Raw genomic sequence first — 20,375 nt, 5'->3', positions numbered from 1 at the left:
ATCAGACTAGATAAGCCATGTGTGACAAGCTTGCTCAAGAAGTTGTTAGTAATGATAATCAAACTATTGTCCATTGATCAAGCTAAGTGTGACAAACTTGTTCTAGAAGATGTTGGTAGTGAGAATCGAACTCTTAATTATTAGTCAAATATTTGTCTGCTCTACCAACCGGACTTTGGAGCTCTTCTTATCTTGTTTCTATGGAAAATTATACTGGTAAGACTTCCCATATCTTAGATTTTTTGTTTGTGTAAGATTCGTTAATCTGTAACTGACATTGATTATATATACTAACTAGATATCCATGTTGAAAATATCATTAAAACATACTCTGGCACTCATCTTTATTATTTAGTTTACAATAATATCATTGTTGTTGGGGTATTCAAAATTTGAGAGGAAAACAAGAAGAAAACATTGATATAGGCTTTGTAGAGGCAAGTGTTGAACACTTTCTCTTTAAGAAGAATTTGCCCCTCACAATGTGCTAGAGGTTTGTGGTAATCTTCTCCCAATATACAACTACAACTCTTGAATAATGATCACTCAAATATTCAAGTTCTATCACAAGGAAATGAATGAACTCTCTCTTATTGAAGAAGGAAGAAGAACAATATGCAAATGCTTGGAAAATCATGTGTATTTGTTTTTGATTTTCAATAAATCAATATTTAATGTTTTTCAAGTGAAAACACATAATATTTCATTCATAGGGTTGTCCCTTGGCCATTGTAACTGACCACAATCATCAAACAATGCCAAGAGAATGAAAAAAGGCAAGAAAAATCTGAAGGGACGCATCTTGGTGCGCGCGCCCGCGTGCACGCTGCCGAGCACTCTCGGCAGGAGAGCGCGCGCTGCCGAGCGCTCTCAGCAGCGCTCGGCAGGCGCGCGCGCAAGCGCGTAGAACGGGGGCGGCCGCGCGCACGCTACTGGTAGGCGCGCGCGGGTGCTCCGGTGCTACTGTCCATCGAACTTTTTTTTTTTTTTTTTTGTTTCCGTACCTGAAATTTTTCGATTACTCGTTTGAAGTTCTTTCAACATTCGATGAACTCGTTTCGAGTTTAATTCAGAACCACCGAACTTAATATTCGTTCATTAAGCTTCGTTATTCGTTTCGAATTTTTTCATTCAGACACATTGATTAATTTGCTTAATTTTCATTCATTAAGCATCAAAATTATCCAATAATCAGTTCCGGTTATATATGTAAAAGTTATTGCTCAAGTAATCCTTTAATCCCAATGGAATCTTTAACCAAACAATTCCCGTGATTTCTGCAGCCATTTTTATTTTATCCCCCTGAATCTTGATCTCGCTTCTCTAAATCTGCACTATTCTTGAACAATCTGCAGCTCATGAACCCTGCTGCTCTCATTTGCACTTTCGGGGATCACTTTCCTGTACTTGTACCTACTTGAGACCCACAGGTAGATGCAAAAATTGATCAAGCTCAAGAAAGAAAGCAGCCAATAGAACAGATTCAAATGGCCACGGTTGATGTTATTTCCTGCCAGCCATCCCCCACTACTGGTGATATTCTTTGTAACACCGTTAACTATCTTCACAGTTATGGTGCTAAGGAAGTACCCAAGCGCCATTGAACTCCAAAAGAAACAGCTCGATAACGATTTGAGATCTTTCGGGGCCTGGGAATAGAAGAATTCGAGGAGCCCAACGTATGTAAACATGTCTGCTACTCCGAATATGAAGTACTGGAACGATAGCCAGAAAACGCTGATTGGAAGTGGCGGCTGAAGCAACGGGATTGAGTCAAGCATGTTGTAATCCCTTGCAACTCGTTTGCGCTTTACCTCCATTATCGCAGCTGCGGCCATTGACAGTGAGGATAGGATGAGCCCGACTCCAACTCGTTGAAGATACGTTATTCCTGTGGGAATGCCAGTGAGTTTTCGTGCAAATGGAACAAATATTCGATCGTACAGTGGAACGCCGATTATTAGAAACAAGACAGGGAGGACTGATATCGATGCAGGTGGTATATCAAATTTTTTTATCCTTGTGTCCATTGTTATTCCCTGTTGGATGGAGAAGGTTTGAAGCTGAGCCAAGCAAAGGGTCATGATGGTGGTGCAGCAAAAGATTGGAACAATGTTTAGTATTATTTTTGCATTTTCGACTTGCGTCACTCGACAGAGTTTCCATGGATTCGGCCTTTCCGAGTTTTGTGTTGAAGGAGTCAGGATAGCTGCTTTATCAAGAAACCTGGCAAACAAAATCACCAGAAAATCTGATATATAAAAGAAGCAATTTATGTCATATATTTAAATTCTTTGAAAATGAGGGAACCTGAAAGCATTTGTGTGCGGTAAAACTTCTGGTTGATTCACTGCTTCCATGTCTTTATTGATCTCATACAAGTCACTGAAGTCATCAGGAAGTATAAGGTTTCTGTTCCGGGTGGCTGCAACATACACCTTTTCGGGCAAACAAAACTGAAATTAATTTTAGTCCAAAGAAGAGAAAACAAAGATTATTCGTTTACTATGTTCACCTGTACTATTGCAGAGAGGGCACTACTCCCATTTATTACATGGATACGATACCATGGTAACCCAGTAGCGAAGATTACTAACCCACAGAACATAGCCATCGTGCTCGCAAAGAAACCCCAATCCCACCCTTTGTTATCTTGGATCCAAACAAAAACAGTGAGACTAATAGCACCTCCTAAGCATCTTGCCAATAGCAACCAGTTAAAGAAACTCGACCTCTGTCCCTCCTCCTTCGGATCCTTATCATCGAACTGGTCAGCACCATGTGATGGCAATGCAGCTTTTATTCCTCCAAACCCAACGGCTGCGGAATAAAGACCAACAAACAAGAGCGCAGCTTTGGTTCCACCGACTTGAACACAATGAGAGTTTTTCTCATATATGCTGCAGAGAGGTGGCTTGAGTTTTGGATAATGAGCTTGCAGAGCTAGCAGCCCAAGTCCCTAAATTAAGAAAAATTCAGTGACTACAAAGTTTTTAATGAATGAGGCATCTGAATTCATGAAAAACTAACCAGAAACTCGACAGAAGCTGCTACAAGAACCGCTTTGAATCTGCCAATATATGTATCTGCTAGAAAGGCCACACCGATGGTTATAATGTAACTAGTTCCCAACAAGTTTGTCAGTTGAGTCGCTGCATCGGCTATGCTAAAGTGCATCACCCCCGTATAGTATGTCACCAGGTTTACTGCTAAGCCGAAAGTAGCCATGTGCTCGAACGCAAACGTCCCTTAAAAAAGGTTGACGAAAACCAACATTAGTACCTGACAGACCTAAAAGTATGTTTTTGTATTGAAAGTGATATGGCGGTACCTAGAACGAGTGATGAGACACCCATTCCACCATGCTTATCTTTTCGAGCAGTGTTTCCTTTCCAATCCACCTTCCCTTCAACAAATTTAGTCTTCCCCTGCATAGTTTTTGGGTACATGTAGTATCATATGCATATGGAAACCAAAAATGCTAAGTTACAACTTGTAGTGAAGGAATATTTGATTGAATAGAAGTAAAGAGAGTACCATTAGCTAGTCGAATTTTTTAGTAGCCCTTTTTGCAGAAGATCCCAAGTAGCAAGAATTGCAAAGGCAAGAATCAACGAGGCTATAAATATATATGATTCTAGGGAGATTGTATGAAAACTATGTTGATTATTTTGTGTACGTATAACACTTTTACCAAAGGTCGAAGCATTTTATATCAGCTGAGTTGGCCAAAATCTAAAACAATAAATACCAAAAGTCGAAGCATTTTATTTTGTGTACGTATAACACTTTTGGATTGCTCGTATTTTTAACAAACATAATGTCACTCATTAGATGTATAAAATAGGAGGTTATATAACAACAAATAGAACAATGACCAATATTTATACAATAATATGTTCTTCATAGGAATGAATAATCTGCTAGAAAACATCAACTATTCCAACTCTAATCTAAAACAATATCCAATAAATTATTACGATAATCTATCGTTATTCTATCTTTCCATCATGCATTAGGAAGCGGCAAACTCGACAAATTGTATCGGGAAACAGTTCCCTTTTTCCGAATATTCTTGTACATATTCCTGGAATTTTGCCTACTTGAGAGTATATTCGGTCGCCCAAGTCAACTGTTGCAATAAAAGGCAAAAAAAACGCAAATGATTTCGATGTTTTTGATGTTTTTCCGGTAACCAGAAACCAAACATCAACATCAAGCTTCATTTATGCTGGTATTTTTTGCACAGCAAATAGAATTCTTGGACAGTTTTTGTTAACTTTTATGGTAGTATGTTCTTGAAATTATCCAACACTTCCACCCTATTGGGATGGATGGTTATTAGTAGAATGCCATGGAAAACCACCCCTTGGTTCGAATACTCTTGTTTTATCTATTTAAATTAATGTCAGACTCAGCATATCTTGATTCCATCTGATTATTTTTTGAACATTCGCAATCAGGTTCGAGTTGAATTCTAGTCTTTTATGTCACAACATTCAGTTCGTTCATAATATTCTTCCTTACGAAAAAACATATTTCTAAAACCGATAAAGAGGGACAGAAATTTTTTGACCAAAGAATAATTTCGGGCCAGATACAAAATTGTTTATATGCAGATGAATAGAAAGAAAATTTAGCTTCGGCAAAAATCTACAATTTTTTTTTGTTGATATGCAGATGAATAGAAAGAGAATTTAACTTGTGAGAAACCAAATTTTTTTGCAGGTTTTTGCCCTTACACACGACAAGCATCAAGTATAATCTCAATAAATATCCAAGCACAAAGAATGACTAACTATATTGGCATAATGTACAGAAGAATACGGCGGCAGATCGCCTGATCGAAAAATGAAATTATACTGTCCTGTTAATGGAGGTGGTACATTCAGAATCCTAACTAGCAATCAGTAGTTCAGCAGAGAGTTCTTTACACGTAAAACAATTTTCCCTTTATCAACTCCAAGCTTGGCTCCAGTTACCAACCAGTGCCCTGGAATATCTTGGGGCCCTTTCAACATTTCCGTCATATCCACAATTTTGGCCAGTTTTCCAAATATGCTGGGACCGTCCCCTTTTTCGTTTGATAATGATGTAGACGAGCCATCGAGGTTTTGTGCAGCAGATAGATTCGAGGGACTATGATCCCACACAGATCGCCTCAAAGTACATCCTGGTACTTTGGAAAAGAGGAGTTTAAGGTGAAGTACACTTTTCGCCCCAAAATCCCATACACCTAGCTGAGCCCCGGTGACAATATGAACGCCAGAAAGATCTCCGATGCATGTATCTGTGTACTCTATTGGTGCAGTGCTTACATGCGAGAATTTTTTCCACTTAATTGGTTCAAACCATCTGCTATCCTGCTCTTCGGGTCCTTGCCACTTTGGTGCACCTATAGCCATGTGGGAGTCCCAATGGGGTTGAAGAATTTTGGGAAGAGACACTAGATGTTGCAGGTTTATAGAAAGACGATTTTGCTTGCTACCATCCAGGCTGAGCTTGAGCCCCGTGACAGGCTTCCGTCCTACAGTAACCTGTAACATTGTAGAATATCCAAAATTAAACATTGAAATAAACAATGGAAAGTCGACCCTGACATAACATTGTAACAGCAGACAAAGATACCTGATCAGGGTTTATATAAAGCTTAGGACCCATTAAACTGAGCTGGAGAGATGAACACACGGGTCCCTTCCTTTGTAGGTTGTTCTGCTCAGGAGCCCAAACCCGAGGAATTTGGAAATCCAAGAAATACTGGAGATCCTCGATAGGCGGCTTATCTGAACAAAATGATTTTTTTTTTCAAAGTTCAAGATGTAAGAAAAACATCTAAGATATTTCAATAAAAATATATTTTTCAGCCAAATCATCAATTTCCGAGAATTTTGACCAGATAATTAGAAGAAAATTCTGCATGATTTCCAAATTCTGTTTAGAATGAAACAACAGAAGAAGATAAAGTCTTACACTCCAAGTACAACTCAATAGCACGAGCTAAGTGTTTTATTCCAGGCACTCCTTCAAGCAAAGACACAATGGGCATAAATGTCATGTTGATAACATCAGGCGCTCCTTCTACGGTCCTGGCCCACTTGCCATAGCTCTGTTCAAGGTCATCTCCTCCTCTCCTTCTGAAAATGACGGTAACGTCCTGCGTAAATAAAATAAATGCCAAAACTCTGTAAAAAAATTGATACATAAATCACCTAAAAGTATTCAAGAGGAAAAAGTATGTTTAATGATCAGCACATAGTCAGCTATATGGTACAAACTCAAAGAATGCTGCTCCACTAACCTTGTCCTTGTATTTTAAGGCACCAGAACTCGTGTAACCCTTTGAATCTGAGAACCTCTGCTCCCCAATGTCTTTCACGTACATTTCAATATCTGACATTGATAATGGCGATGGCTGGTGCTGTCTAATGTAGACAACATCCCTTCCGCCAATAGTTGCGGAGGTAACGATATGGGTGCCATAGTTTTCAATAAAGCTGACAAAATATTTGATGTAAGAAAATCGAAGAGCGTGTGATTTCATATTCATATTGTAGAAGTAACCAAAAGCTATAACTTCAGATACACTTCATAAACCAGATAAACTTGGAAACTTCATGCAATATCCTAGAAAAGGATGATATATCAGTGAAATTCGGATGCTAAAACCAACGACTTTCATAGATGTTACCTTGCCAAGGATGCAGGATCCCAGGAATATGGAACAGCACTTTTAACTTCTTCCCGCAAAATTAAATTGGGATTTGTTAGTTTGACCGTATATAAGGGAATAATATATCCGACCATTGCGAGGGATTGTGTAGCTGCTGCATCAAGCTGCCAAGAGCCAGTGAAGTTAAACATGGCATTGAAGCTTCCAAGCGGTACATGACCAGGTATATCTGATTTTTCGTTGAAATACTTAGCCATCTGCAAATGCAAGTACCGAATAAACATAAGATGAATAGCTAAATGAGGAAATTTAATTGTAAAAGAATACCAAAAAAATAAATCATGAGCAGCTAATGCACATTTCAGACACAAAGATGGATTGACATTCTCAAGTCCATAGGTCCTCGTTCAAGTATAATAAAAGTTTAAGGGTGCCGTCATATCAGGAAATAAAATATATTGAGGACTCCACCAAGAGAGATACTCATTCTCTAGAGCATATGACAAATTTATTCACCTATTTAGAGCCATGGCATCAAGATTTAGTAAAGATGAATGAGGAAGCAACATTTTGAGATTTATCACAGTTTTACCTTAGCCCATGATCAAATTTGAAACAAAACATTGTCTTAAATGAATTGTGCAACACAAAAATGGGTAACCTTGTGTGGCATGTGATCAAGCTATTTGCCCAGAGCTATTTAACTGTCATGATATAACTAAATTCCTCGATAAACACCACATTCAGGAAATAGGCAGGCACGATTTGCATGTTGTCGCAGCAAAAGGTTTTCTCAAATGTGGTTTCATCTGTAACACCACTGTTTTCAATCATGATAAATGTCCACAAAAGTGGTCACGCGCCAACTTCAGATAGAAGCATTTTTTCTCAGTCTTTTTTTTTTTGGGGACATGCCTATAAATCATACTATGGATCTGTCTAGGTCAAGAAGTGGTTTCCAATAGTGCTTAAATTTTTAGAGAAGCTACATTTTTTAAGCCTGCCGGGATGTATAACATTGGTCGTGCCTTTAAATGCCAGCATCCACGTCTGGATAGCCTTCATTAACCAAGCAACATCTGTCATATTCGACTTAATTCTATCTCTAATATGAGTATGGATTACAATGCAGGCACTTAAACAAAGATGGCGCTTTCACAGGTCGCCCATCTGCTATACCATTCATAAAGGAGCACCAATATTATGCTATAAACCAAGAGAATAAACCAAAGAAAATAATAATAATAATCAGTCTGTTAAGTGAAAGCAAAAAGCTTAAAAATAGCCCCCACATTCGTTTAGAATCCATTGTGGGACATACAACAGAGTGTTTTTAAAGAATTTGCTCGTGTTCCTCAACATAAGAGAAAGAAGACAATGTTTCCACACTAGATCCTACATATAACCAGACGATCCGTTGTCAAGAAACGAGTCGTAGCTTACAAAAAAGTACAGTTCATCATCAGCATTTTTAGTTCAAGTGTTCAATAAAAAACTAAATCTTGCACAGCCTCCTTCAAGATTCAGTATCCAACCAAGAACGATTCATTATCATAACCACAACAATTCCAAGGATCTCAATCGAACAGAATTAAGTCACGTGATTAGGTCAAGGCAAAAAAAAAAAACCTCGTGGAAACTAAAAACAGGGGTCTCTTCATTAGAGCTATGGCCTAAGGAACACTCGATGTCAACAGAAACATCTCGGATTGCACAAGATTCAGAGATTTCAAGATCCTTGGTGGCTTCTTCATCAATATGCACTAACCTAGAGCCAGGGGCTCCTTTACAATAAAGCAACCTGATGTCAGAGGTGACGTCAAAACCTCGTCCTAGTGCTTGGATTGAGTTGCAGAGAGTGGTGATCAGTGAGTTTTCTGGAACTGCGGGGCTACTGATGCTCTTCTTCGGAAAATCCATGGAAGAGCAGAGATTCAAGATGTTTCATACAGTTGATTGGAGAGGAAAAAGATTGAACTTTGTTCTACATGATTTTCTTGGGGGGGTTTGTTGAGACTTGGTCAAAGATTGGACTTTTAACAATTTTGTTGGATCGGATTCGGTGGTGGCCTATTAAAAAATTTAATCAAAATGAAGCTTTTTGACTGTATGCATACACATAATAATGACAAGAAACGCGTTGCCTTTGTATGATTCCAAACCATATCTTTTCTCCTCCTCCTCCTCCTCCTCCTTTCCATCTTGGAAATGAACATTCTCGGGCCATTTTGCAACTCATCATAATAAATAACCCAAGACCGTATGTTTATAATCGAATTTGCCTTTAATTTAAAATGTTCCAAACTCATTTATTTCTGAATATTTCAATCTGATGAGATTTATTATATTTTTTTAGATATAAAATAATCTGATATTTAGTTCTCCAGATTTTACAAGATCAAGTATTAATGAATCTTGAAGTGTGTAAACAAGAATATGGACGAAAAATAGCTCGTATCATTGGAAACAAAATCACAGTCAATATAAAAGCATTTTAAGTGCATTCAAATTTGGTAACTAAAATATGTGAGAGCATTTTTAACTCGATTGATATAGGAGGTGTAATGCCAATTAAGAGTAGATAAACTCGTAGCTTTCATGCAATCATCTTGTAATCTATCTATTAAAATAGTCAATTATTTTGAATCGTTGAGCTCTTGAAGAAAGATCCGGTCTTGGTGATTTCGTGTAGAGGCTTCTGTGTGAATCTGATAATATTATAGGCCCAGGCCCCAGATATAGCCCCGAAAGTTGGGCCTACAAGGTATATCCATATGCCTCTATAGTTGCTCCAAACTATAGCTGGGCCTAAGCTCCTTGCTGGGTTCATCGAGGCCCCTGAAATTGGCCTGCCCAACGCAATATTCAACTAGTTTTAATTATTAATAAAATAATATGAAGTTTAGTACTAATTATGCCTCTCCAAAAAATAATACTTAAATCAGAAATGAGTATATATATATATTAGTTAATATCCAAACGTACCCAGCAAACATGACATTAAGCAATATGGTAGCCCCAATAGCAAGACCCGCCAGTTCTCCGATCTACAAGTATAACAGATGAATTTAATCGAATTCACATTCTGTGAAAGTAAATAAATTCAAAAGAAAATGAGCCATCATTCCACTAATTATACAATATTGTACACATCAACACCACATCACTCCCACTTTTTGTCATAGCGAAAAAAGACTAAATTGTAAAAAAATATAAAGATAACATATTTACTGAAATTCGATAATATAGAAAATCAAAATTACAAATATACATATGTATATATATATAAAATTTTAGCAGAAGAACTGCACTAACAGCTCTGTTATCTGTGGCAACTCCAGAGATGACGAACATGAGGTAGAATGTAATGATAAATTCCACCACTAGAGACTGCAAGTCTGTGCCAGTTGGAAGAGTTCCGGCGAAATGGTTGTGAGGTCCGCCAAATAGTAGTCTTAGGGTTCCGCTTGCTAGGGTGGATCCTAGCATCTGAGCTGAGATATACGCAGGTACCTACAACAAATAGTTGACTGATAAATTCACAAATGAATTTTTTTTCTAATGAACATGATCTGAGAATCGTGATATTTACCTGTTTCCATGGGAGCCTCTTGCAGGTGGCAAAAGCAACTGTTACTGCGGGGTTGAAATGTGCGCCGGAGATGTGTCCGACTGAGTAAACCATGACCATCACAACTAGGCCCCACACGATGGCGATCCCCGGCTGCGTCAGCACCTTGTCCTTATCGGCATCCACCACAGCCGCCGCACAGCCGGCAAATATCAAGAAATAAGTGCCCAAGGTCTCTGCTATCATCTGCCATGTGAAATATTAATTAAGTATTTTTTCATACATGAAAGTATTCATGATTGTAATAAGTTAATATATTACTTTTTGCATGAAGGGTAGACTGAAAAGGGTGCATTCGGTTGAAGAATTCTCATTCATGAAATTTACATCATCATCCTTTATATTTACAGTTACGCCAATACTTGATTCTGCTGAAATACCGGCCATGTTTGAGAGACGATAGTGAAAATCGAAAGGGAAGATTACTTGAATATATATATATATAATTTGGTTAAGGCGGGTGAGCATATCTGAGTCAAAACACCGAATTATTTATACATGCACCGAAGAAATAATGATTTCGTCATTTTTTTTGGACTTTAATGAACTGCATCACTATAAATTAATATGATATATTATTTAATTGATTTGACATCAACCAATATATATAGTGGTACATATAGTCCAACTTCTATATTTAGTATCATGCATGTACTCTATTTGTTTCCTTATTATTCAATAAATATATTATTTATTTCCAATAATCATAATAAATCACTTATTAAATAACGATAAAATGATATTTTTCCGTAAAACTATCTTTTCTGATAATTTTTCTTAATTTGTGTGAAAAATACACAAATATTGTTCAACTCATAAATATAACAATGGATGGTGTGTCTAAATTATCGATGGAAGCATATATATAAAGACAACATTTCTATTTTAGAAGTAACAATCTTGAAAGCCATTAATTATGTACTTGTGAGGAAATTAGGACAAGAAAAGGAAACAAATTATATGATGCTAGAATAATGTCCCTTATGTATGTTTCATCAATATGTGATCAAATGGCTAAAGTTCAAGCATTAGAAACTATGGAAGCGGGATGGTATAAATTAAAATCAGATACCCCGGCCCATTCTGACGTTTTTTGATGTTTAATTCTTCATTTTTTAAAAGATAATTTTATAGTCGATATTATAAAGAAAGTTTTATTATAGGAGTCAATTGAGCACATATTCGAAAAAACTAGCTAGTGCATGTGATAGGCATTCAAATTTAAAGACAAATGTCACTTCCTTTCTTAGAGGTTGAGTTTAAATAAATATTTGGTAAATTTGAGTCCAAATTTTCATATGGCCTGGCCGGCGGGGCCGGCAATGAGAACTATCCATCAAGTCTTTTTCTCGAGTCACCACGTATATTAATGCACTAACTATGCCATCCAAATAAGAAACTAAGGAATAAATTGTGGTATTTATTTTATATATATTTGGTGAAATAAACCTTTATCTGATTATATGATCGTCTATCATTACACATGTGTTTTTAATTAAATTTATATATTCATCAATTCAACAAATTTGCACATATATTTGTGTAAAAGTTAGCATTAGATCGATGATGATGTATTATAAGTGGCCATCAATATATATAACTCGCAGGGACAGATGAATTTTCTTTTTGATTAATTTGTTTTATATATATATATATATATATCCTGTCTCTCGGGACGGATGAATTTTCTTTTTGATTAATTTGTTTTCTCGCTTAAGTTCTCGGAGGGTAAAAAAGGGAGATCAAAAAATATAATTCAAAATTGGCCTATGCAGGTCTCGAACCTGCGACCTTCGCGTTATTAGCACGACGCTCTAACCAACTGAGCTAATAGGCCTTCGTTATAACTTTCCAATCTTGTAATATATATTCAAGTTTAAATCGTGAAATCGTATATCTTGGACAAATGATTTGATGACACAGGATCGAAGCCTTCAGGGTATCGGCGTCAACACCTCCGCTTGATTTGTTTTCCCAGTCATTCGGTTTTCAAGAGTCGATTAAGCTTTGAAATCGGGTCTTTGATTTTGCAGGTTGTTTGTGTTTGAACGTTCTTCTATGGAGGATTAGACTGGACTTCGTTGGTTGATGGTGTCCAATGAAAGGCGTTATTTAAGCCTGATTTCCTCTTATTTTGTTTGATTAACTTGTTCGTTCGATCGTAGTCCTACCAGTTGCCAACTTTTTTTATTGTCTATTTTAACTTGGTTCATTTACAGGGGAGCCCGAATTTGCTTGCAATTCCAATATCGTCGGTTATGGTATGTTCAGTTTCACCCTGCAAATATAGATTGTTCTGTTTTTGAAGCTCCAAATAAATTTGTTAAAAAAATTTTTGATTTGATTCAGCTCCTTGTTATGTGAAGCTTGTGTTTTTTTGGTTCATTTTTCTTTCCTTTTCTTTTTGATTCCGTTATGCATAGAACCCATCGTTGCTTTATCAATGGACTAATGGATACCCTTGAGAAATGTGATCTTCAAGAATCCTTAGACTCCCAGGTGGATATATCACATAGCTGAAGGCTCATAGTCATAGCTGAACAATCTATTTCTAACTTTCCAATGCAGAGCAAAGGCCAGCCGAGTGATGCAAAAATTCGTCTTCAGAGCGAGCATGGAAAGGAGGAAAAGTGTTATCGGTCTCAGGATATAACCAAGAACTGTGTTATGGAGAGCGACGTAACATACCAAATAACGTCCAAAGCTGAAGAGATTGGTTCTTTTTCTTTATTGGAATATGAAGGAACTTCAACCAATGAAAGTGATACTTTTCGCTGCGACTACCTGCTTAATCCTGCCGGGACTGATCTAGACGCCTCGCAATCCTCTGAGGAGTTGAATGCCAATTATGTAAATCGATTGGGTCGTCAAATAGCTGTGATTAATGAATGTGGTTCTCCCTCAATTGAAAAGATTGACAGCAATGATGCTGTTCAGGATACTCAAATTTCAATTCAAAATCTTATGAGAACACCACCTCAAAATGAAGAAACCAGTAACTCCCAGAAGGAAATTTCATGTGCAAGGAATAGCGCAGAAGAAAAGTACTTTTATTATGAAAAGCCTCTTTATGAAGAAACTGGAATGTGGATACCTGTTTCTGTTCCTCCAATGTCAGAAAGTGAGCATGAAGAATGGACAAAAGGTATTTGTTCAAATGGTGGATTTATTTCGGAAGGAGAATTGGGTTGGGATCAGACCGTTGGTGCGGAAAAGGAATTGACCATGTGGGATGTGGTGGTTGAAATGTTACTTGTGGCCCGTGGAAAAGTGACTGGTCTAACTTCAGTGGATATTACACAAATTTCGTGGATATCGGCCCACGTAATTGAGCAAGCTTGGAAAGAGATGGCTGAAACTCTCACGGAAGCTAATTTCAGTAGTACCCAGGAAATTCTTGAATCTGAACCACCAAAATGGTTGCCTGATAGCCTAGCTTCTTCCTGTATGCTTTGTAGTGTGCGGTTTCACCCAATCATGTGCACTAGGCATCACTGTCGGTTTTGTGGAGGAATCTTTTGTAGTGAGTGTACTAAAGGAAGGAGCTTATTACCTGAAAAGTTCCGCACCAGGGATCCACAAAGAGTGTGTGATGTATGTTGTGTGCGTCTAGAATCTGTGCAGCCATACTTGATGGATCTTGTAAGTCGTGCTGCACAGCTGCCAATCCACGATCTGACGGACTTAAGCACTTTAAGATCCTGGGTAAATTTTCCATGGGGACAGTCAATGGAGTATGAAATTTATAAGGCCACAAACACTATTCGCAGTTACAGTAAGGTGCTTGTTTGAGTCATACATTTCTTTAAGCCATGCTGTGACATGTTTCCCTTTATTTTGAGTGGAAAAATATCTAAAAGGCATGTGTTATGATGCCGAACAAAACTAAATTCAACCATTTGAACAGACATGGAATGTTAGGTGATACTTGAACATGTGAGTATTTTACGTGTAAAGTTCCTCTTTATCCTCGAATCTAATGGCCTAGAATATTCCTAGCTCATATATCAAATGAGGTAATTTAGCAAGTTGTAAAACATTGATTTTCGTGGATAGCCTTGTGTAAGAAAGGAGCACTTGCATATACATAGGGAAACGTGAGTCCATTATGAATCTTCCGTGCCGTGTGTATTAATTTTACAGAGGGAAAGGAGGACTTCTCTTTCCAAAACATGTCTATCTAGTTAATGTTATTGTGCTTACCGTGTTGATACACTGAATATACTGTGGAATTTTCCAGGTTGGTTCCTTGGGAGCAGAGAAGAGAATTCCAGAATCCATATTACGAAATGCTTTAGGTTTTGCAATACTTACAGTTGTGAAAGTTGGAATGATGGTTACATATAAAATCGGAACAGGTTTGGTGATTGCTCGTCGGGAGGATGGCTTATGGTCACCACCATCTGCCATTTCTTCATTTGGTGTAGGATGGGGAGCTCAGGTGAAGTTGCACTGTTTTGCTTCTACTGTCCTGTATTTTTCTTTTTGCTTGTGGTAACTGCTGGAATAGTTTTTAACAATTTATGGATGGGAGATTATATAGTCATTTTTCTTACCGGTTCATAAACTTGATTTGCCAGCTTATGGCTGTATCAGTTTGTTCTTTGGAAGATTAATGTATGCTTATAAATGCAGATGATTTAAGTTCGTGTGGTTATACAATAATGAAAGCTTTTAGAAATTCATAAGTTTCCTCGGAACATAACATTGTGTTGTGATATCCTGTATTGATTTTCCCTTGCAGGCTGGTGGAGAGTTGACGGACTTCATTATTGTACTGAGGACAAATGATGCTGTGAAAACCTTTTGTAGTCATGCACATCTCTCGATTGGAGCTGGTCTGAGTGCAGCAATAGGAATTATCGGACGCACTGCAGAAGCTGATATAAGAGCTGGTCCCGGTGCACATGCTGCTTGTTATACATATAGCTGTAGTAAAGGTTTTCTTTTATCCTCCTTATTTCGACATCTCTGCAGTGTGCTGTATGGGATATGGTTATATGCTATTTTACTAACTGGATTAACTGGATTATTTCCTGGATAAGACATGGTTCACAAATTTAATGACAAAATTCACTGCTTGCTCTATAGGTGCTTTTATCGGATGTTCTTTGGAAGGGAGTGTTGTCACAACTCGTGCACGAGAAAATTCAAGGTTTTACGGTAGCCAGTTCATAAATGCTTCAGAAATTCTTTGTGGTTCATTGCCACGACCACCTGCTGCTGCCACGCTTTATCGTGCATTGGATGAGATGTATATGGAGATTGGAAGGTGAGTGCATATTTAAGCAATTTAGATTGCCATCCCAAGATCAAGGGGCGTGGGTATATTCTTCTCTGTGCAGAATTAGTTTGTGATTATTGATCGGGATTGGTTTCTCATAGTTTGATTCTTTTAGTCGTATATACTCAAATTTGTACAGTATTTATGATGTATACGGGGAATTTATATGCTTTAATGTGTGTAAAATANTGGGTGTTTTCTAAAAAAAATCTTTACTTAGTAACATCATTCGTTATCGTACTCCCACGTGATCTTCAGTTGTGTCTTGGATTGGTCGATTTTCTAGAAAAATATATACATACAATCATTGTTTTTTCTCTCTTTACCACACAAGTTTTGCAAGTGTCGTGATTTGATTTCTTTCTATTTTTCTGCTGTTAGTCCATTAGTTTTTTAACCTTATTTCGATCTTATTAATGTCGAATCAACTTAAAACTTCTTGTTACCATCAAATCGTAAAAGTAAAAGTGCATAGCATTTTTTCGAGTTAATCTATGTTTCACCGAGAAATCTGTTCTCAATTTTTGTTTTGTATAAATGATTAGACGATCATATCATTTTAAACAAAAAATATGAGATCCATCAATATTTTTTATTTTACAATGAGATAGTTAGCTTATCATATCATACAAACATATCGGTAAAACTCTCGACATAAGATAGTCTCGTCCTTTTTTACCAAGCCTTGCGCAAGTAAAATCATTAATTCCTTTTTTTTTTTCGGCGACGTGATAGGAGGTTACGGATAGGAAAAACCCAGGAAATGCATAGTCTTGCCAGACGAGCCGTACAAGAAAATTCGATATCTTTTCACGTCCAAAGTACATTCAATTACAACACAATTAAATACTACAGAATGTTTCGGTATTCAAAGTGGAAAAAAGAATCAAAACAATTTGCAGAGTAAAACAAATTAAAAACCCCTGCGCGGGAAAAAAATGTGCAGGCTAACTACATAAGCTAATTATACTATAATATGTAGTAGACATTCTTTTTAGAAAATAGTGAAACAAAAAGGAAAAGACAGAAAGTAACCTGATCCTACTGTGTGCAGTAATTTTAAGAACGGTCAACACAAACGTAGATAGGTACCGGTCTTAACACCTTTCTGCCATGCCATCACCTGAAATTTTACCAAATCAAACATTTTGTCCTCAACCAACCACAAACAAAGCTAGAAAAAAAGTCAAAGAAGAAAGGCTTGTGTGTTACCTATTACCAGAAATCCCAAGAGTAAGCTCGAGATCATCAGGAACGCACTCATCATGTATTCGCTCTCCTTCCCAAGGTTTCACTAGTCCCTTGGTGTTGCTTCCAAAGGCAAACTCAGCTGAAATTGCGTCGGACATTGGAACATCAGCTGTCTTGTCAAACCCTACCGTGATAGCAGGAGAGCAAGCTCCGCTTTCGCCTGGGGTCCACATACGGGAACCCCCATTCGACAATGGTTCTTTGAAAACAAACGGGTTTGCTGATACAAGGCTGAATGTTGGAGACGAAGGTCCCTCTTGAGGAGTTTGAACACCAGAAAGCCATCCTGAATCAGTAGGAGTTTGTATACCGGGACTTTGGGGAGTAGAATAGGGTAGGAAAGGGTGGTGCTGACTAGGCCATGCTGAATTGGTTTTTGCTTCATCCCAGTTACTTTTTAATTTAGGAGTACGTGAAGTTGGTGAGCTCAGTGGAGGGGTGACTGGAGCACTTATAGAACCTCCTGGTATATAGAGATGAAGCGGGAGCTTAGATGAAGCGGGCACTGACCCGGATGATAAGTTTTTTAGCCATGGGATGAGAGAGTTAGGATCGGCAGTGTTACTGACATTTACAGCATAAGGAGTAGAGATGGGGCTAGGAAAGGAAGATGATGCAGGGCTTGGATTGAAAGAGGCTCCTGGGCTTGGTTGATATGGCGAGCATGGGCTGACTGCTGCTGAAACCATGATGTCCTTTCGTTCAACAGGCTTGCAACCCTGAAAAAGATAAAAGCGGTTGCGAACAAAAATGGAGGAGCTAAAGACAATGAAATAGGTCAACAGCATGTGTAGCCGTGGAGACCACTAGAGCCCAAAATATGTTCATTAGGGACTTCAACTTTATCACAAGGTTTCATTGATCCACCGTTCAACTAGTCCATTTCAACATGATAATTGTGAAAATATTTCATATTAAATGAGGGATGCAAAGGCACGAAGATTTATCATGTCCTTAAATCTGTAAAACAATGAATCCATCACTGTATAATTGGGTGGAATCAACATGTGCTGGCAATCACATTATGGGTTCCCACCAGTTCAATGTGTATAATTTAACACAGCTTACTCGTCAATACTCGATCCTTGTACTCAAGTAGGTTTATGTGGTTGGTTCTCAGGTCATAAACATTTTAAGATCGAATTGCAAAACATGGAAATAGGACAAGCCCAAGTCATGTTAGACAATCCATTCTCCCCCGCCTCACCATAAAGTGTACAATGATGGAGATATGCCGATAACACGGTCAAATAGCAATTATTCCAGCCCTATAAAATTTCTTTAATAGCATAATCATACTGTCATCCATTATCGCAGCATTCCCCCTCATAAAATTCAAACTAAAATAAACATGTTCCATAACATGCCCACAACAGCCTTATGGTTAAGTAAATGGTATGGCCATAATGAAGACGAGTTCAGTTTGATACCCACTGTTCCACCATAATTTTTTAGTCTAAAGCATTTGCAACATGCAATGCAGAATGGAGTGATCTGGCCTAGGCATTCGATTGAAGGGAAGTAGGGACGATTTAGTGAGCGTTAATTCATGGTATTGAGACTTTTCATTGCATACCACTGCTGAGCTCTTGGATCTTCCCGAGTACTATGTTCACCAAAAATCAATGTCAAAAGATTAAAAAATAAGCAAGAAATGACGGCCGGCATTACTGACTAGAGTTCTACATATATTAATGTCTTGAGTCCCTGCAGGCTTTGCCTAAAGAGAAAAGTGAAGATATTGCCGTCATTCACGGCGAGTGGTAAAACCCTAATTTAACCTCGACAAACATCGTATAGGGTTTGGTTTTCCAGACAGGACCAATACCGACTTTATTTGTTAACGCCGTGGATATTTTTTTTACCTACGGTAAAAAAAAGTCATGTAACCAATGGTTCGGAATAAAAGAACTCAGATAATTAATTGCCTGACAATTTGATCTGTACAAACAGGGAGAGAAATTACAGAAGGCCCATGTGTTTGTCACTTTGCCTATTATTTAATATTTATTCATTTATTCCTCCAAAAAGAAAAAACCAGCAAGATGACTGGGAATGGTGGCAAGAAACAAGAATTTTTAGAGGTCCGTGCACTACTAAAAGTAAAATCTGAGGTGATCTATATCGTACGCCTAGAACAGTAAGAATCACGGGTCTTTCTTATGCAAAAATATCTTGCAATATCTTTAGTTCAGGAAAAAAAAACATTAGTAGCGTATTTATACTTACTCTGTGGAGAAATTTTTGTTAAGAAAATTTCAGTTACAATTAAATACAGAGCACAGAGGATAACAACCAGATTACTTTATTCTTATTTTTTACAAAAAAAAAATATTATTATATTGTTATATTATTCTCCCCTCCCATTACTAGGAGCACCTGCTGACCGGATCAACACGACCACGTCGAGCGATTTTAGCAGACAACCAGTGGCAGAGTCAAGAATGACCCGGTTAAGATTTTAATCTCGACCGTCTTTTAATATTATAAATTGATCTATTCGTACTAATATTATATTAATTCAAAATTATAAAAAATTTACATATAATTTTTTTTTAGCCCGGATATCTATACACATGTTATGTGGCTACGCCACTGCTGACAACACCACACAGAAATGAAGAAAGCTCAAAACTACAAGCATAGCAGTTATCATTACGGTTCCAGAACTAAACTAATCAGCTCCAGTCTAAAGATCTACACCACCATAGAGCAACTAATACGAGGCGGAGTGTTTTCGTTAATTGTATCGTACCTTTCTGTATGTGGTCCCGTCTTCTTCCACGATCCAACCAGCTTCATTGCAAAGAGCTTTCAACACCTCGTTGTTGTCACAGTGCTTGGGGAGCTTGTAGTTTCCGTACAAACGCAATCCGGAGAAGATCTTTGCCGCGATCGCACGCCGCCGTCGCTCCCTCCGCTTGTTATTCTCTCTCTCCTTCCATGTCGGCAACCTCGAGCCCGACGTCATCAAAACGGCTCGGTTTCGAGATCTTCCGCAGGCAGATGGGATAAAATCACCGGCGAGTTGAATGAACCGAGTTGTGGTATATGACCGGTCCGATTGGACCGGGATCGTGTGAAGATGATTTCAGAACGTAATGGAGAAGGGTTTCGTATTTTGGGTTGTTGTGGTCAGTTAAGGAGAGGAGGATGGTGTTTTAAATAAATATTTTGGGATTGATAGTTGGGGTTAATTACGGAAGTGCCACTGCCTGATTGGGCTTTCCCATTTCCCTTGAAATGCGGGGGATGCACATGTTTAGCCTTTTTAAAGTGTTTGGATTTCATAGCTTCATTGGTTACACCTGTAAGAAAATATAATTAAAAGGAATCATGATTATTATTTATAATATTTTATTGATTTAGTTAATATTATATTCCATAAATGTTTTTTTTGTATAAAATATCAAACCATCTATATATTATGTATAACGTTATAAAGATATGTGACATTTATAGTCACCAAATTTACACCTTTTATTTTAGTTTTCAGAAGTGATTATTTTATTCATTTAAAAATAAAATCAAATATAAAA

The 20,375-nt window shown here is 37.6% G+C and overlaps 5 protein-coding genes and 1 non-coding gene across 7 annotated transcripts; 1 reads left to right on the top strand and 5 right to left on the bottom strand.

Annotated features, from left to right (window-relative positions):
• Nucleotides 1–1,215: 1,215 nt before the first annotated feature.
• LOC140988977 (protein NRT1/ PTR FAMILY 4.5-like) lies at nucleotides 1,216–3,614 on the bottom strand. Its single transcript, XM_073458107.1, has 5 exons — nucleotides 3,332–3,614; nucleotides 3,031–3,248; nucleotides 2,516–2,959; nucleotides 2,311–2,438; nucleotides 1,216–2,226 (listed from the first exon to the last, which is right to left on the bottom strand). The coding sequence occupies exons 1-5, from the start codon at nucleotides 3,447–3,449 to the stop codon at nucleotides 1,335–1,337; spliced, it is 1,800 nt and encodes a 599-aa protein (XP_073314208.1). The 5' UTR covers nucleotides 3,450–3,614; the 3' UTR covers nucleotides 1,216–1,334.
• A 1,177-nt stretch (nucleotides 3,615–4,791) lies between these two features.
• Nucleotides 4,792–8,895, bottom strand: LOC140988830 (MACPF domain-containing protein CAD1-like). The gene is made up of 6 exons (XM_073457907.1): nucleotides 8,300–8,895; nucleotides 6,689–6,927; nucleotides 6,299–6,494; nucleotides 5,971–6,154; nucleotides 5,629–5,783; nucleotides 4,792–5,537 (listed from the first exon to the last, which is right to left on the bottom strand). Exons 1-6 carry the CDS (start codon nucleotides 8,588–8,590, stop codon nucleotides 4,908–4,910), a joined length of 1,695 nt encoding a protein of 564 aa, XP_073314008.1. The 5' UTR covers nucleotides 8,591–8,895; the 3' UTR covers nucleotides 4,792–4,907.
• Nucleotides 8,896–9,250: 355 nt separating this feature from the next.
• Nucleotides 9,251–10,688, bottom strand: LOC140989028 (aquaporin NIP1-1-like). The gene is made up of 5 exons (XM_073458185.1): nucleotides 10,563–10,688; nucleotides 10,263–10,487; nucleotides 9,986–10,183; nucleotides 9,656–9,717; nucleotides 9,251–9,519 (listed from the first exon to the last, which is right to left on the bottom strand). Exons 1-5 carry the CDS (start codon nucleotides 10,686–10,688, stop codon nucleotides 9,303–9,305), a joined length of 828 nt encoding a protein of 275 aa, XP_073314286.1. The 3' UTR covers nucleotides 9,251–9,302.
• Nucleotides 10,689–11,128: 440 nt separating this feature from the next.
• LOC140988527 (uncharacterized) lies at nucleotides 11,129–15,760 on the top strand. The gene is made up of 7 exons (XM_073457524.1): nucleotides 11,129–11,135; nucleotides 12,225–12,334; nucleotides 12,521–12,562; nucleotides 12,870–14,081; nucleotides 14,542–14,742; nucleotides 15,046–15,241; nucleotides 15,393–15,760. Exons 1-7 carry the CDS (start codon nucleotides 11,129–11,131, stop codon nucleotides 15,575–15,577), a joined length of 1,953 nt encoding a protein of 650 aa, XP_073313625.1. The 3' UTR covers nucleotides 15,578–15,760.
• On the bottom strand, nucleotides 12,065–12,138 carry TRNAI-AAU (transfer RNA isoleucine (anticodon AAU)). Its single transcript has one exon. It is a non-coding gene; the product is annotated as a tRNA-Ile (tRNA).
• Nucleotides 15,761–16,373: 613 nt separating the features above from the next.
• LOC140988015 (BES1/BZR1 homolog protein 4-like) lies at nucleotides 16,374–20,045 on the bottom strand. Of its 2 annotated transcripts, XM_073456853.1 has the most exons (3): nucleotides 19,592–20,044; nucleotides 16,798–17,555; nucleotides 16,374–16,708 (listed from the first exon to the last, which is right to left on the bottom strand). In XM_073456853.1, exons 1-3 carry the CDS (start codon nucleotides 19,805–19,807, stop codon nucleotides 16,705–16,707), a joined length of 978 nt encoding a protein of 325 aa, XP_073312954.1. In that variant the 5' UTR covers nucleotides 19,808–20,044; the 3' UTR covers nucleotides 16,374–16,704. The 2 variants fall into 2 exon arrangements, with proteins under 2 accessions (XP_073312954.1, XP_073312955.1); XM_073456854.1 differs by lacking the exon at nucleotides 16,374–16,708 and having other exon boundaries at nucleotides 16,715–17,555; nucleotides 19,592–20,045.
• Nucleotides 20,046–20,375: the final 330 nt, after the last annotated feature.

This window comes from Primulina huaijiensis, chromosome 11, assembly GCF_012295235.1.
Source record: "Primulina huaijiensis isolate GDHJ02 chromosome 11, ASM1229523v2, whole genome shotgun sequence".
In the NCBI taxonomy this organism is placed as follows: domain Eukaryota; kingdom Viridiplantae; phylum Streptophyta; class Magnoliopsida; order Lamiales; family Gesneriaceae; genus Primulina; species Primulina huaijiensis.
The sequence above is the reverse complement of the archived record's forward strand: the minus strand, read 5'-3'. Positions and strand labels throughout refer to the sequence as shown.